General features: G+C 57.9%; 2 protein-coding genes across 7 annotated transcripts; one reads left to right on the top strand and one right to left on the bottom strand.

The window, feature by feature from the left end:
* Window positions 1–4,848: 4,848 nt before the first annotated feature.
* Window positions 4,849–11,370, top strand: RAD9A (RAD9 checkpoint clamp component A). 5 transcript variants are annotated; one of them, XR_008656442.2, is made up of 12 exons: window positions 4,849–4,987; window positions 5,070–5,140; window positions 5,563–5,691; window positions 6,415–6,529; window positions 6,610–6,709; window positions 8,655–8,764; window positions 8,827–8,960; window positions 9,050–9,114; window positions 9,203–9,340; window positions 10,142–10,349; window positions 10,427–10,614; window positions 10,846–11,370. XR_008656442.2 is itself a non-coding variant. In XM_055270039.2 (11 exons), exons 1-11 carry the CDS (start codon window positions 4,954–4,956, stop codon window positions 10,520–10,522), a joined length of 1,200 nt encoding a protein of 399 aa, XP_055126014.1. In that variant the 5' UTR covers window positions 4,849–4,953; the 3' UTR covers window positions 10,523–11,370. The 5 variants fall into 5 exon arrangements, 3 of the variants coding, with proteins under 3 accessions (XP_055126014.1, XP_055126020.1, XP_055126025.1); XR_010121991.1 differs by having other exon boundaries at window positions 8,851–8,960; XM_055270039.2 differs by having other exon boundaries at window positions 10,427–11,370.
* PPP1CA (protein phosphatase 1 catalytic subunit alpha) lies at window positions 11,145–14,821 on the bottom strand. 2 transcript variants are annotated; one of them, XM_055269997.2, is made up of 7 exons: window positions 14,657–14,821; window positions 14,029–14,160; window positions 13,650–13,880; window positions 12,524–12,628; window positions 11,902–12,125; window positions 11,684–11,818; window positions 11,145–11,607 (listed from the first exon to the last, which is right to left on the bottom strand). In XM_055269997.2, exons 1-7 carry the CDS (start codon window positions 14,709–14,711, stop codon window positions 11,497–11,499), a joined length of 993 nt encoding a protein of 330 aa, XP_055125972.1. In that variant the 5' UTR covers window positions 14,712–14,821; the 3' UTR covers window positions 11,145–11,496. The 2 variants fall into 2 exon arrangements, with proteins under 2 accessions (XP_055125972.1, XP_055125976.1); XM_055270001.2 differs by lacking the exon at window positions 14,029–14,160 and having other exon boundaries at window positions 14,657–14,797.
* Between the last annotated feature and the right edge of the window lie 1,165 nt (window positions 14,822–15,986).

Genomic DNA, 15,986 nt, shown 5'->3' on the forward strand with positions numbered 1-15,986 from the left:
GAGGTAGGAAGGCTGTCCTGGTTTACACGTGGTGGGGGAGGGGTCCAGAGTGCAGGATGAGGCTGAGAGCATGGGGACGACTGTCAAGCAGGGAGAGATGCGACTGTGGGTGGAGGGCTGGAAGTTGGATGTTTCTCTCAGCACTGTGCTAAGGGTGACTTAGAGACATCTCAGCTGCATTTGGCTCACACTGATTTATTTATTTGTTTGTTTGCTTATTTTTCCATGCCCTTTGTCAACAGGAATGGTTTATAGAGATTCATTCATTCGTTCATTCATTCATTCATTCATTTTTTGAGACGGAATCTCACTCTGTCGCCCAGGCTGGAGTGCAGTGGCACGATCTTGGCTCACTGCAACCTCCACCTCCCAGGTTCTAGCGATTCTCCTGCCTCAGCCTCCTGAGTAGCTGGGATTACAGGCACGTGCCACCATGCCTGGCTAATTTTTGTATTATTAGTAGAGATGGGTTTTCACCATGTGGGCCAGGCTGGTCTTAAACTCCTCACCTCAGGTGATCCACCTGCCCCGGCCTCCCAAAGTGCTGGGATTACAGGCGTGAACCATCGTGCTCGGCCTATTCTTTTTTTTTTTTAGAAAGGATCTGGCTCTCTTACCCAGGCTGCAGTGCAGTGGCGCTATCTCAGCTCACTGCAATCTCCACCTCCTGGGCTCAAGTGATCCACGTGCCTCCGCCTCCCAAAGTGCTAGGATTAAGCACGAGCCGCCGCGCCCGGCTGGTTTACACATTTTTGAATGTAACACCTATTTATTCATTATTTACTGAGTGCCAGACCCTGTGTGAGGTACATACAGCAACAAACAAAACAGACATGGATGCTGGGTGTGGTGGCTCACGCCTGTAATCCTAGCACTTTGGGAGGCTAAGGCAGGAGGATCGCCTGAGCCCAGGAGTTCAACACCAGCCTGGGCAACAGAAGGAGACCTTGTCTCTAACAAAAATTTAAAAAATTAGCTGGCTGTAGTGGCACGCGCTGGTAGCCCCAGTTACTTGGGAGGTTGAGGTGGAAGGATCGCTTGAGCCTGGGAAGTTGAGGCTGCAGTGAACCATGATCGTGCCACGACACTCCAGCCTGGGTGACAAAGCAAGACCCCATCTTAACAAACAAAACAAAACAAAACAAAGCCAAGGCAGGGTGCAGTGGCTCACGCCTGTAATCCCAGCACTTTGGAAGGCTGAGACGGGCAGATCAGTTGAGGTCAGGAGTTTGAGACCAGCCTGGCCAACATGGCAAAACCCCATCTCCAATAAAAATACAAAAATTAGCCGGGCGTGGTGGCACACGCCTGTATTCCCAGGTACTTGGGAGGCTGAGGCACAAAAATTGCTTGAACCCCAGAGGCGGAGGTTACAGTGAGCCAAGATGGCGCCACTGCCCTCCAGCCTGGGCAACAGAGCAAGACTCTGTCTTCAGAAAAAACAAAAAACAAAAAACCAGACATGGTTCCTGCCCTTGTGAGGCAGACACACTAGTGAGGAAGACATATGTTAAACAGGCAAACACATGTATGAAATAATGTGATAAGTGCTGTGGCTAAAACAGGGTCTAGCTAGAGCGTAATGGGGTGCTGGTGGGGGCAGAAAAGACTGCACTGAGCCTGGAGGAAGAGAAGCACCGCCATGTTAGAAGGGGTAAGACGATGCCAAGTGGTGGGGACAGCTAAGGATGTGCTAAGATCCCCAGGTGGAAGAGGAAGTGGAGGGTTCAGGGAGCCCACAGGGTTGGCATGGCTGTGCAGGTGATCAAGGGGAGGCGACACGTGGAGAAATGGGTGGGGGCGGCTCCTGCAGGTTCAGGGCAGAGTTTGGATTTTATGGCAACCACTGGAGTGTGCAAACATGAGAGAGACATGACACAAAGGACACTTTAGGAGGGTCACTTTGGTGCTGTATGGAGAGTGGCCTGGAGGGGGCAGGGTGGAGGCAGGAGACCACTGAGAGCTGTTACAGTCATCCAGGTGAGAGGATGGTGGCCTAGGCCTTGGAGATGGAAGAGGAGGGCAAAGTTGCCACCTGTTTGGGAGGCAGAGTGGTCAGGACTTAACTGAAAGATTTTGTAGGGGTGAGGGCGAGCATGAGGTCAAGGATGACTCCCAGCATACTGAGCCGGATGCCCAGGGACAGAGGGCACTATTTCCATGGATCCCCGGGGAAGGGGAAGGGAAAAGTAACTTCCTCCCCCAGGGCTCCACGGAAGGGGCAAGGGCTGGTGAGGAGGGGAGCAGAACGGAAGCAGAGGAAGAAACAAAGTGTATGCATGTATCCAAATGTGTACAATTATTATGTATCAATTCAACTCATTTGAAAGTGGGTCTGGAGAGCAAGGGTCGCAGAGACAAACATATCTTCTGCACTACCACAGGACCTGAGGGGCAAGGCACAGGCAGGCCCTACAGGAACACAGGGATGCCCTGGGCCCTACCAAGAACCACCAGAGCCTTGGTACTGTGGGGAGAGTAGGGGTCAGTGAGTTTCTCCAGGACTCCATTTTTTTTTTTTGGAGACGGAGTCTCGCTCTCTCGCCCAGGCTGGAGTGCAGTGGCGCGATCTCGGCTCACTGCAAGCTCCGCCTCCCGGGTTCGCGCCATTCTCCTGCCTCAGCCTCTCCGAGTAGCTGGGACTACAGGCGCCCGCCACCACGCCCGGCTAATTTTTTTGTACTTTTAGTAGAGACGGGGTTTCACCGTGGTCTCAATCTCCTGACCTCGTGATCTGCCCACCTCGGCCTCCCAAAGTGCTGGGATTACAAGCGTGAGCCACCGCGCCCGGCCAACTCCCTTATATTTTACACACGTGGACCCGGAAGCCCAGGGGAAAGGGAAGACCTTCCAGCTGATGCATCTCCACCTGGCACACAGTCTGGGTTTTTGTTTTGTTTTGTTTTTTTGAGATGCAGTCTGGCTCTATTGCCAGGCTAGAGTGCAGTGGCGCGATCTAGGCTCACTGCAACCTCCGCCTCCGGGTTCAAGCAATTCTCCTGCTTCAGCCTCCAGAGTAGCTGGGACTACAGGCGCGTGCCAACATGCCCGGCTACTTTTTGTACTTTTAGTAGAGACGGGGTTTCATCATGTTGGCCAGAATGGTCTGGATCTCTTGACCTCGTGATCCGCCCGCCTCGGCCTCCCAAAGTGGTAGGATTACAGGCATGAGCCACCATGCCCGGCCAGTCTGGGGTCTTTTAAAAATACAGGCCCCAGCCGGGCGCGGTGGCTCACGCCTGTAATCCCAGCACTTTGGGAGGCTGAGGCGGGTGGATCACGAGGTCAGGAGATCGAGACCACGGTGAAACCCCGTCTCTACTAAAAATACAAAAAAATTAGCCGGGCGTGGTGGCGGGCGCCTGTAGTCCCAGCTACTCGGAGAGGCTGAGGCAGGAGAATGGCGTGAACCCGGGAGGCGGAGCTTGCAGTGAGCCGAGATTGCGCCACTGCACTCCAGCCTGGGTGACAGAGCAAGACCCCGTCTCAAAAAAAAAAAAAAAAAAATACAGGCCCGGGGCTGGGCGCGGTGGCCCATGCTTATAATCCCAGCACTTTGGGAGGCTGAGGCGGGCAGATCACTTGAGGTCAGGAGTTCCAGACCAGCCTGGCCAACATGGCGAAACCCGTCTCTACTAAAATACAAAAATTAGCCAGGCGTTGTGGCAGGCGCCTGTAATCCCAGCTACTTGGGAGGCTGAGGCAGGAGAATCGCTTGAACCTGGGAGGCGTGATCGTGCTACTGTACTCCAGCCTGGGCGACAGAGCAAGACTCTATCTCAAAACAAACAAACAAACAAACCCCCCCCCCCCACACACACACACAAAAACAAAAAACAGGCCGGTGCAGTGGCTCACTCCACTTTGAGAGGCCAAGGCGGAAAGATAACTTCAAACCCACAGTTGAGACCGGCCTGGGAAACATGGCAAGACTCCGTCTCTAAAAAAAAAAAAAAAAAAAAAAAAAAAATCCGGGCGTGGTGGGTGTGCCTGTGGTCCCAGATACTCAGGAGACTGAGGTGGGAGGATCCCTTGAGCCCAGGAGTTCCAGGCGGCAGTGAGCAGTGTTCGCGCCACTGCACTCCAGCCTGGGTGACAGAGCAAGAATGTCTCAAAAAAAAAAAAAAAGAAAAGGCACATAACCACTATCTACCCTCGTAAAACGTTTCCAGTTTCCGGAGCGTCCCAGCAGTGCCCCTCATCATCTGGCGGCCCCTACGCCTCTCTGAGACTCACAGACCTACTCCCCTCTCCAGGGGGCGGAGCCCACACTGCTGAGCATTTACTCTTGTTCTTCCCTCTGCCAGAGGCACCGTTCTACCCCTTTCTGCCTGGAGAAACTGCCGTTTTTCCTTAAAGGATCCTCGAAGACAGAAAGAGCAGCCACCTCCCACTCCTGGCTGCTGCAAGCAAGCTGCTTTGACCTCTTTCTAGAGTTGGGGATTGCTGCTGGAGTCCGAGTCTCCAGCCCAGAGTGGGTGCGATGGTCTTGCTTGCACCCTGTATCCCCCGACAGACGCCGGGGAACTCTACTAAGTGGGTGACCCCAGAGAGCTCGCCCCCACACTCCGACTTCGAGTCCAGCACTCGGTCCACTGCACAGGGACCTCGCGCCCCAGAGCTGCGTCCTCTCTAACCTTCGCGATCCGGTGCGCGGCCCGCGGAATGCCCCGATCTCCAGGGGCACGGAAGGCCGAGGTGTGCCGGGGTAGCCAGGAGCAGCTGGCTGGCGGGCGCCGCGGGCCTCCCCGGTCACGTGACACCCCGTGCAACGTGCGCCGTCATGTGACGGCGGAGCCTGTGAACGTTTTTCTCACGTGATGGAGGCGCCTGCACGTGGACCAATGGGGAGGCGGGGGCGGGGCCGGCAGGGGCGGTGCGCGGGAAGGGACCCCGGACCCGGAGGTCGCGGAGAGCTGGGCAGTGTTGGCCGCTGGCGGACGCTGGGGCAGCATGAAGTGCCTGGTCACGGGCGGCAACGTGAAGGGTGAGTGCAGGTCGGCCTGGCAGCGGCGGTGCAGGAGCCGCGGAGCCGCTAGCCTAACCCCCTTCCGCTCTCCTCCCCGCAGTGCTCGGCAAGGCCGTCCACTCCCTGTCCCGCATCGGGGACGAGCTCTACCTGGAACCCTTGGAGGACGGAGTGAGGGGCTAGGGTGTGGGGGGCGGGTGGGACTCCAGCCGGGAGCGGGTAACCTGGACTCAAGTCTCGCCCCCAGTAGGCGGGATGACCGCTGGCAGATTTGTCGGCAGAGTTTCAGTTTCTTAGCCTGGCGCCTGTCATCTTCCCAGGCGGGTGTGTGAATTGAGGAAAGCTGCCCTCCTGCGAGCTCCCAGGGGGTGACGTGCACTTACAGAAACTCGGGGAAGGCCTGGGTGTGCGACCCCTCCTCTGCGGCAGCAGTGCCGGGGCCACTCTGAAGGCTTCATGGGGAAGGAGGGTTTTTCAGCAGGTGGTGGCGGAGCGGGAGGACGATAGGGCAAGTGTGTGAGCAGAAGCAGCCAGAGGGCTGGGTCTGTGGCTGCCCCCTGACCACGTCCCTCTTCCTGCTCTTCGTGGCCCAGCTCTCCCTCCGGACGGTGAACTCCTCCCGCTCTGCCTATGCCTGCTTTCTCTTTGCCCCGCTCTTCTTCCAGCAATACCAGGCAGCCACCCCTGGTCAGGACCTGCTGCGCTGTAAGATCCTGATGAAGGTGAGGCCCTTCCCTCAGCAGTGGCACTGCCCCACCCCAGGAATCTCCACCAGCTGTGCCTCTGCCCTGGGGTACTCAATAGATGCTAAGTGGGGAGAGAGACACGTGCAAGCCCAATCCATGCAAAACACAGGGAGGGCCATGGTAAAAGCATCACAGCGGGGACCTGAGAGGGTGGTGACGCTCAAGTTCGTCAAGAAAGGTAAGCAGGTCTTTTGGCTGGGCACGGTGGCTCATGCTTGTAATCCTAGCACTTTGGGAGGCCGAGGCAGGCGGATCACGAGGTCAGGAGTTCGAGACCAGCCTGGCCAACATGGCAAAACCCCGTCTCTACTAAAAATACAAAAATTAGCTGGGCGTGATGGCACGCGCCTGTAATCCCAGCTGCTTGGGAGGCTGAGGCAGGAGAATTGCTTGAACCCTGGAGGCGGAGGTTGCAGTGAGCTGAGCTGGCACCACTGCACTCCAGCCTGGGTGACAGAGCAAGATTCCATCTAAAAAAAAAAAAAACAAAAAAAGGTAAAAGGTAAGCAGGTCTTTCAAGGCATTCCAAGCATAAGGAAGAGCCTGGATGAGGCCTAGAAGGATGCCAGTGCCCCACGTGATGTGGGAGCCCTTTTCCCAGAGTTACATGCTGGGCCCATGATGGGTGTGGGCCTACATGGGACAGGAGAGCTTGTCACAGAGATGCGGTACTAGGCTGAGCTGTCTTATCCCATGCAGTCCTTCCTGTCTGTCTTCCGCTCACTGGCCATGCTGGAGAAGACGGTGGAAAAATGCTGCATCTCCCTGAACGGCCGGAGCAGCCGCCTGGTGGTCCAGCTGCATTGCAAGTTCGGTGAGTGGGCAGCCAGCCAGCCAAGGGGTGCCTCAGCAGGGAGGTCGGCAAGGCCCACTGAGACCCTATCGCCCATCCAGGGGTGCGGAAGACTCACAACCTGTCCTTCCAGGACTGTGAGTCCCTGCAGGCCGTCTTCGACCCAGCCTCGTGCCCCCACATGCTCCGCGCCCCAGCACGGTGAGCACACCCCTGCCCTCAGCTCAGCCCCGGGTCTCTCTCTTCCTTCTTTGGGGCCCCAAGGGGTTGATTTTAGAAGGTACCTCCTTCATTTTCCCTACAGAGTTTCTGTGAACCTCAAAGACATCCCATGGCCCGCTATGTGCTCAGGTCCTTGCCTGGCTCTTTAAAGGCAGACGGTGGCAAGGAGGAGGGGCAGGCGCCTCCTTGCTCCATTCTCCTCACTGTTAGGAGCCTGCATTCTCCATCCCAAAGGTCTGACTTGACTTTCTGGCTGCTCAAACCCATTCCAATTCCTCCTCTAGGGAGCACATTTCTGGCCTGCCACCAAATGTCGTCTGGCTTGAGTAACCTTGAAGGTCTGCCCATAACCTGTGGCTCAGAGGCTCAGACCCCTTCTCCGGCCTGGGCATCCTTCCAGAGGTGTTCCCCATTCAACGGCAGCCTCTTTTCCTGACTGCCCAGGATCGAGGAGTCCCTAAGGCCAGGGCAGGAGGCTGGAGGGAGGCTGAATAATCAGCTATGGGGTGGAGCTGTTCTGGGCAGTCTGAGCACAGGGGGCTATCTAGGGCCAGGGAAACAGGGACTCCAGTGGAAGCAAATGTCCCTGGCGAGGACTAGCTTAGGAGTGGGCTCTCCCCCTGCCCCATGCTGGTCACTGCTTGCATTCAAGTGGCCCAAGGTCCTGCTCATTTCCCAGGGTGACTGAAGGTCCCTTTGGGTCCTGACATCTGTTTCCCCAGGTTCTCTTGAGCCAGCACTGCTCAGAGCTCTTTTGGGTAGTGAGAGACGGGGGCCAATTCCTTGGTCTGCATTTAGGGTGGTGTTTTTTTTTTTTTTTTTTTTTTTTTTTTTTGAGACAGAGTCTCGCTCTTGTTGCCCAGGCAATGGCACGATCTCGTCTCACCACAACCTCCGCCTCCCAATTCAAGTGATTCTCCTGCCTCAGCCTCCTGAGTAGCTGAGATTACAGGCATGCGCCACCATGCCCAGCTAATTTTGTATTTTTAGTACAGACAGAGTTTCTCCATGTTGGTCAGGCTGGTCTTGAACTCCCGACATCAGGTGATCTGCCCGCCTCAGCCTCCCAAAGTCCTGGGGTTACAGGCGTCAGCCACTGCACCCAGTGTCTTTTTAAAAAAATGAGCAATTGTTTCTCTCGTTTTGTTTGTTTTGAGATGGAGTCTCGCTGTGTCACCCAGGCCGGAGTGAAGTAGTGCAATCTTGGCTCACTGCAATCTCTGCCTCCCGGGTTCAAGCGATTCTCCTGCCTCAGCCTCCCGAGTAGCTGGGATTACAGGCATGCACCACCATGCCGGGCTAATTTTTGTATTTTTAGTAGAGACAAGGTTTCACCATGTTGGCCAAGCTGGTCTTGAACTCCTGACCTCAAGTGATCCACTGCTTCAGCCTCCCAAAGTGCTGGGATTACAGGCGTGAGCCACTGCGCCCAGCCACTGTTTTTTTAATCCTTGCACAGGGGCCTTGCTAATCTTTTGCATGTTTCAGTTTTAGTGTATGTGCTGCCTAAGCAAGCACTGTCTGTCTCATGAATCATTTCAAATATATGTAAAAGCAGACGCAGCCCCCGTCACCACTTGACTTGAAGCAATTTCCAGATGTGATTTCATCTGTATAGCAATGGGTATCCTTAGAGGATAAGGATTTCAGGGCTCTTTCTGAAGGCTGGGTTTGTCGGTTGGTGTGAGTGCCATGTCCTGCTTCTGGGCTCTCTCCTCGCTCTGCATGGTCAAGTGCTGCCTGCCAGGTTTGAGCGACCACTGCAACCAGCCCCCTCCCTGCCACCTTCTCTGGGCCTCATCCACGGTGCGCTACGCCTGCGCACATGCATGCGTGTGCATGTGTCACCCCCACCTCAGGTCCTCTGAGAGCAAGGCCCTGGGCAGGGCCAAGCATTTGGGGTAATGCTCCGCCCTGTTCACAGGGTTCTGGGGGAGGCTGTTCTGCCCTTCCCTCCTGCGCTGGCTGAAGTGACGCTGGGCATTGGCCGTGGCCGCAGGGTCATCCTGCGCAGCTACCACGAGGAGGAGGCAGGTGAGGGGGCTGGACGTGGCCTGGGACAGCAGAGCGGCAGGTGGGAGAGGGGCGGGGCCCAGGTTTCTCCTGTTCTTCCCCAACAGACAGCACTGCCAAAGCCATGGTGACAGAGATGTGCCTTGGAGAGGAGGATTTCCAGCAGCTGCAGGCCCAGGAAGGGGTGTCCATCACTTTCTGCCTCAAGGAATTCCGGGTGAGGTTCCCCCCAGGCGCTCGCCGTCCTGTCCTTCCTGCCCAGCTCAGCCCAGCCCGGGGCCTCACCTGCTACCTCTTTCCTCCCAGGGGCTCCTGAGCTTTGCAGAGTCAGCGAACTTGAATCTTAGCATTCATTTTGATGCTCCAGGCAGGTAATTCCCAGCCTTGGGACAGGGAAGGGCTCTGGGATGCCAGGAGCTGAATGGGATGACCTAGCTTGGGGCCCCCTCCCCTGCCCAGGCCCGCCATCTTCACCATCAAGGACTCTTTGCTGGATGGCCACTTTGTCTTGGCCACACTCTCAGACACCGACTCACACTCCCAGGACCTGGGATCCCCAGAGCGTCACCAGCCAGTGCCTCAGCTCCAGGCTCACAGGTGAGGGCACCTCCCCCCAACTCCTCCTCTCTCCATGTCTGTGCACTCCAGCCTGAGACTGCAACTCCTAGCTTCTGCACCTCCCCGCAATGTGTTCTCTCCCGCCCCTTCCCTCCCACTCCTCCTCTCTCTGTCAGGCCCCAGCCCCTACCCCTATAGTGCTCACAGCTGCCAGCCCTGCAGACTCAGCCTTCTTGGTTAGCTGTACTCAGAGACCCCTCCCACCCAGGGAAGCACCCCCAAGGCTCTGCCGGCTTCCTTCTCTGGCTGAGGCCTCCCCTCTGAGCCTCTTCCCAGGCCAAGGAGGGAAAGGGCTGCTGGGAGGCAGGAGCTGCCTGGGCCGGGGGAAGCAGGTGGCTGAAAGGGCAGGTGGGCTGGGGAGGACGGCCTAGTGCACTTTCAGCACAGGAAGTTGGGGCTGGCCCCTGGCCCAGCCTGTCCCTGGGCTCCTGTGCTCTCCAGCTCCTGTCCCCTGGGAAGGTAGGGGCTTGGGCCCCATGTGGCCCAGTTCACAGGACTTGCTGCTCCTCTCCCCTAGCTGAGCTAAAGTAGCCCCCAGGATGCCTCCCTCAGGCCCCTACCTGAATTCTGATCAAAGATTCCTGGCCCACCCCCTCCAGGAAGCCACCACTTAACCCCTGCATTCTCTCCTCTCCAGCCAAATCAGGAAGTCATAAAACCAAGAGATCTCCAGTGGTCAGGGGGCCCCAAAGCTCCCTTCGAGCCCTCCAAGGTGGGGTCCTGCCTCTGCTCCCCCAATCCCCTCCCTGCTCCTCTCTGACACTCCGATTCTGCCCACAGCGCACCCCACCCAGACGACTTTGCCAATGACGACATTGACTCTTACATGATCGCCATGGAAACCACCATAGGCAATGAGGGCTCGCGGGCACTGCCCTCCATTTCCCTTTCACCTGGCCCCCAGCCCCCCAAGAGCCCCGGCCCCCACTCCGAGGAGGAAGATGAGGCTGAGCCCAGTACAGTGCCTGGGACTCCCCCACCCAAGAAGGTAGGGACTGGAGGTAGAGGCAGGGGCGGGAGGTAGGGAAGGGAGCAGCCTCCAGAACTCACTTGTTCTCTTTCCAGTTCCGCTCACTGTTCTTCGGCTCCATCCTGGCCCCTGTACGCTCCCCCCAGGGCCCCAGCCCTGTGCTGGCTGAAGACAGTGAGGGCGAAGGCTGAACCAAGAACCTGAAGCCTGTACCCAGAGGCCTTGGACTAGATGAAGCCCCAGCCAGTGGCAGAGCTGGGTCTCAGCCCTGGGGATCAGAAAGGTGGGCGTGCTGGAGCTGAGCTGTCTCACTGCCTCTCGCAGGCCCCAGCTGGCTGTCACTGTAAAACTGTCCCACAGCGGTCGGGCCTGGGCCCTGTTATCTCCCCACAACCCCCAGCCAATCATGATTTTCCAGACTTGGCCCTGAACTACTGACGTTCCTACCTCTTATTTCCCATTGAGTCTCAGGCTCTACTCCAGCTGGCCAAGGCTGGAATCCTGTCTCCCTCAGGCTCACCTTCCTAAGGAAAATGTCACAGTAGGTGCTGCTGGCCCCTGGTGATCCAGCTTCTCTGCCAATCATGACCTGTTCCTTCCTGAAGTCTTGGGCATGCATCTGGGACCCTCGTGGAGCTGACAGTTTTTCCTGCTTTACTGATACTCTTTGGCGCTGACTTGGAATTCTAAGAGCCTCGGACCCGAGTGTGTGGCTGGGGTTGCCCTGGCTGGGGCCCGGTGGCCAGCCTCCCAAGCGGCTCTGTGCAGAAGAGCTGCCAGGCAGTGCTTTAGACGCGAGACGGAGGCCATGGCGAGAATCCAGCTTTGACCTTTATTCAAGAGACCAGATGGGTTGCCCCAGGATCCGGCTGCCAGCCCTGAGGCCAAGCACGGCTGGAGACCCACGACCTGGCCTGCCGTTGCCCTGAGCTGCAGCCTCAGCCCCAGGATTCTGCTCACAGTCACCGCAGGTGCAAGCAGGAAGCAGCCCTGGGGGACTGGACGCTGCTATTGATTCATTAAAAAAAAAAGAAAAATACACCAAGGCTCCATGTTCCCCGTGACAGGTGGGCCTGAGGGGCCGGGTGACCCCCCCCCCCCAGCATGGCAGCATGATTTCTGTACAATCAATCCATCATCTGGGGCACAGGGTGGTGCACGGGGGCTATTTCTTGGCTTTGGCGGAATTGCGGGGTGGGGTGATGGGTCGGCCTCCAGGGTTCAGGCCACTGAACTGCCCGTACTTCCCCTTGTTCTTGTCGGCGGGCTTGAGGATCTAAAAGAGACAGGCTTGGTCAGGCTCATGGGGCTGAGCCACAGGGCCTAGCGGTTCCTTTCCTCCCCACACTCACCTGGAAGGAGCACATGAGGGTCTCGTCCACGCTCATCATGGCGCCAGCGTTGTCAAACTCGCCACAGTAGTTGGGAGCTGAGAAAAGTGTCACCAGCTGCCGCTTGGCAAAGAATTCGTAGCCATCTTCTACCACCTGGGCGAGGATGGGAGCAGTCAGTCCCGAGTGCAGGCACTGCCCTCCCCTTTCCCCGCCGCAGGCCGGAGCCACCAGCCCACCTGGTGTGCTCGGCAGATGAGGTCCAAGTCATGCTTGTGGAGGAACTTGGCCACCACCTCGGCTCCAAAGGTAAAAGAGACGCCACGGTCGTTCTCGCCCCAGCCCTGCACGTCCTTGTCAGGGTCAGACCACAGCAGGTCACACAGCAGGCCCTGGTCAGGCACGTCTGTGGGCCGCATGATCCGCCGAATCTGCTCCATGGACTGCAGGTCCGGGGACAGGCCTGGGGGGCCAGGGGGAAGGTCACTTCCTCAAACAAGGACATCCTCCCTCCAGGAAGCCTTGGCCAATGAGCCTCACCTTTCCCACCACCCTCCTGGTCCCGCCACTGGTCTCCTGGGCGCCTAGACAGGCAGAAGTCATCCCCTTCCCCTCAGCTTTTTCAAGCTCCCAAATAGGCACAAAGGCACCCCTGCCCTCAGGAGCACAGAGCTCCCTGGAGAAAGGAGACTAGCCCACCCCATGTAGGACGCGCGTCAAGGAAGTGAGTGCAGCCCAGCGCAGTGGGGTATGGGAAACACTTCCTGGAAGGAGTGGCTTCCCAGATGAGACCTAAGGAGAGCTGCCGGGTGCCAGGGGATGTGGCCAGGGCTCCTCCTCCCCAGCCATCCCCTCCCTCACCTCCATGGCAGCAGAAGATCTTTTCGTCCACTATGGCCGCGATGGGCAGGCAGTTGAAGCAGTCAGTGAAGGTTTTCCACAGTTTGATGTTGTAGCGTCTCTTGCCTGCCCGGGGGGAGGTAGCTGTGAGGTGCCTGCCTACCCCACCCTCAGCCGAGGTCCCTGGGCTATTCAGCCGCAGCTGAGAGGAGAGAGTCAGGCACCGATGCAAACCACCCCCCACCCCAGCCGCCTGTCAGCCTTCCAGGAGCAATCTAGTTACTTTTTAATTTTTAATTTAAAGAAACAGGATCTGGCCGGGCACGGTGGCTAACACCTGTAATCCCAGCACTTTGGGAGGCCGAGGCGGGCGGATCACCTGAGGTCAGAAGTTTGAGACCAGCCTGACCAACATGGAGAAACCCCGTCTCTACTAAAATACAAAAAAATCAGCCAGGCGTGGTGGTGCATGCCTGTAATCCCAGCTACTTGGGAGGCTGAGGCAGGAGAATCGCTTGAACCCGGGAGACAGAGGTTGTGGTGAGCCGAGATCACGCCATTGCACTCTAGCCTAGGCAACAAGAGTGAAACTCCGTCTCAAAAAAGTAAAGAAACAGGGTCTTGCTCTGTCACCCAGGCTGGAGTGCAGTGGCAAGATCATAGCTCACTGTAACTTGGGAGCTTCTGGGTCCAAGTGATCTTCCCGCCTCGGCCTGCCAGAAGTAATTCTAAAGCACTGAGTCCACTGGAAACTGAGTTCCAATCTGGACCAGCCTCAGGGTTGTCTCTCCTCGAATGCCCCCACCAGCAAGCCGGGCCAGGTCCAGGTCTGGTTTATCTCAGCTTCTGGACAGCAGAGCCCATCTGCAAACATCCTAAGTGCTTAGTAGCAAATGTAGGGGGAGTGTCACCAGGCAGGGCCCTGGGGGAAAGCACTAGAATCTGGGCAGCCCTTCAGTCAGCAACCATTCCCCAGACCCCATGCCAGGAGGGGCAGGGCAGGCACGAGAACGGACCTGGGCCCTGCCTTCATGGAGCGCATAGTCTAGCAAGTGTCTGTCAGATATCAGGCCAATGTGAAGGTCCCACTGAATGGCAAGGAGTGCGGTTCAGGACCCAGGGAGCCCCAGATGCTCAGACCACTCACACTCATCGTAGAAACCATAGATGCGGTTGATGCTGGCACACTCGTGGTTCCCACGGAGCAGGAAGAAGTTCTCGGGGTACTTGATCTTATAGGCCAGCAGCAGGCAGATGGTCTCCAAGGACTGCTTGCCCCTGTCCACATAGTCCCCCAGAAAGAGGTAGTTGCTCTCGGGAGGGAAACCGCCATACTCAAATAGTCGCAGAAGGTCGTAGTACTGGCCGTGTATGTCACCTGTGACCCAGGGAACCGGGTAAGCTAGATGCAGGGTCTAGACCTGAACCCAGGGCCAGGACTGGGCTCAAGGGAGGGGGGCTCCAGGAGCTCTGTGGGGTCCAGTGCCACTTTTAGGAAGGCAAGGGGACCTGGGCTGGGGGCTCACCGCAGATCTTGAGGGGTGCCTCCAGCTCCAGAAGAATGGGCTGGCTCAGGAAAATCTCCCGGGATTTCAGGCACAGACCGCGGATCTCGTTCTCTGTCAGCTGTACATTCTTGCCAGGCCGCGAGCCCTGCACTGGGGGCGCAATGGGGTTTCAGGACCCTGGACCCTGACAGGAGGAGGGTGGGCGACACGGGTGGCCCCATGGATACCTCTGGGGGCGCCTAGGCCTCCTCGGCCCCTCCTTGCCCACAGGCAGCTGTGAAGCCTCCCAGGGGAAGCCCCCAGCTACCCTCAGCGCCTCGGGAGGCGACTGTCGTGCGCAGGGGGCTGCCACCCAAAACCTCACAGCGCAGGACCCCTTCCTGGACCGGGCTTCCCGGGTTTCTCCCTCGCCCCAAGAGCCCAGGCAACCCGTGCGCCCCCAGCCGGGGAGAGGGGGCTGCTCCGCGCCTCGGAGCTGGCCCCGGACCTCTCAGGCGCGTCCGCGGGGGGGCAGCTGAGGCCACGGAACCTCGCGGCCCGTCCCCGCCCAGTCTAAGCTGGCCCCGGGGGCCCGCCCGCGCGCCACTTCCGGGCCGGGCAGGAGGCCGGGGCGCGGCGGACGCGGGCCTCCCCCGCCCCGACCAACCTTCCAGCAGGCGCCCGATGATCGAGTCCAGGTTGAGCTTCTCGCTGTCGGACATGGCGGCGCCGCCGCTCCAGCCCAGCAGCTCCTGGCCCGCTCCTGCCTCCCGCCCTCCGGCAGCCTCCTTCCGGCCTGGCTCTCCTTCCGCCCGCCCCAGTCCGCCCCCGGCCCGCGGCCCCGCCTCCGGGCCTCCCGGGCCCGCCCCGCCCAGTCCCCCGCGCTCTAGCGCCCCCGCTGGACGTGAGGCGCGGCGGCACGGGGGGCGGGGCCTCGGCGATGGGTGGGGGCGGGGTCTGCCGGGGGCGTGACCAAGTTGGTCACGCCCCAGAGGAGGTGCCCAGCCCTGTTCAGAGGATGTGGGGCCGGAAGGGCTGTGGAAGTTGTTTTTCTCTTTCAAAAGCCGAACAGACTTTCCCACCCCTTCCCTGGGTGGAGGGTGTTGTGAACATATTAATAACCGGCTGCTAGGCATTGAGGGTTAACTGCTTGAAGTGCAGGAAAGGAAACTGAGGCTCAAGAGATAAAACAGGCTGGTTCAAGAACTGGACCTCGCATTCACGGAGGACCCCCCTTCTTCGTGGGTCTCTGTGGCCCCTAGGCTGCTGACCACACTCAAAGACAGCTATGGCTGAATTCCCAGCGCACTGTAGTCCTTGGGGCATGCTAAATTAATATTTTCTTACAAGTCCCATAATTCGCTTTTTTTTTTTTTTTTTTTGAGAGAGTTTTGCTCTGTCGCCCAGGCTGGAGTGCAGTGGCGCGACTTTGGCTCACTGCAACATTCACTTCCCGGGTTCAAGCGATTCTCCTGCCTCAGCCTCTGGAGTAGCTGGGATTACAGGCGTGCGCCACTGTGCCCAGCTAATTTTTGTATTTTTAGCAGAGGTGGGGTTTCGCCATGTTGGCCAGGTGGCCTTGAACTCCTAACCTCAAGTGATCCACCCACCTCGACCTCCCAAAGTGCTAGGATTACAGGCGTGAGCCAACAAGCCTGGCCCCATAATTAGCTTTTGAGTAGCACAGTAATATTGCAAGGTGTGCACATAAAAATAATTACTTTATGAGCAGACCTGGCTGGGCGCAGTGGCTCACGCCTGTAATCCCAACACTTTGGGAGGCTGAGGCAGGTGGATCATTTGAGGTCGGGAGTTCAAGACCAGCCTGGCGAACATAGTGAAACCCCATCTCTCTAAAAATACAAAAAGCTAGCTGGGCATGATGGCGGCCGCCTGTAATCCCAGCTACTTGGGAGGCTGAGGCAGGAGAATCGCTTGAACCTGGGAGGTGAAGTCCAGGCGACAGTGCGAGACTCTGTCTCAAAAAAAAAAAAAAA

This window comes from Symphalangus syndactylus, chromosome 1, assembly GCF_028878055.3.
Source record: "Symphalangus syndactylus isolate Jambi chromosome 1, NHGRI_mSymSyn1-v2.1_pri, whole genome shotgun sequence".
NCBI classification, from domain to species: Eukaryota; Metazoa; Chordata; class Mammalia; order Primates; family Hylobatidae; genus Symphalangus; species Symphalangus syndactylus.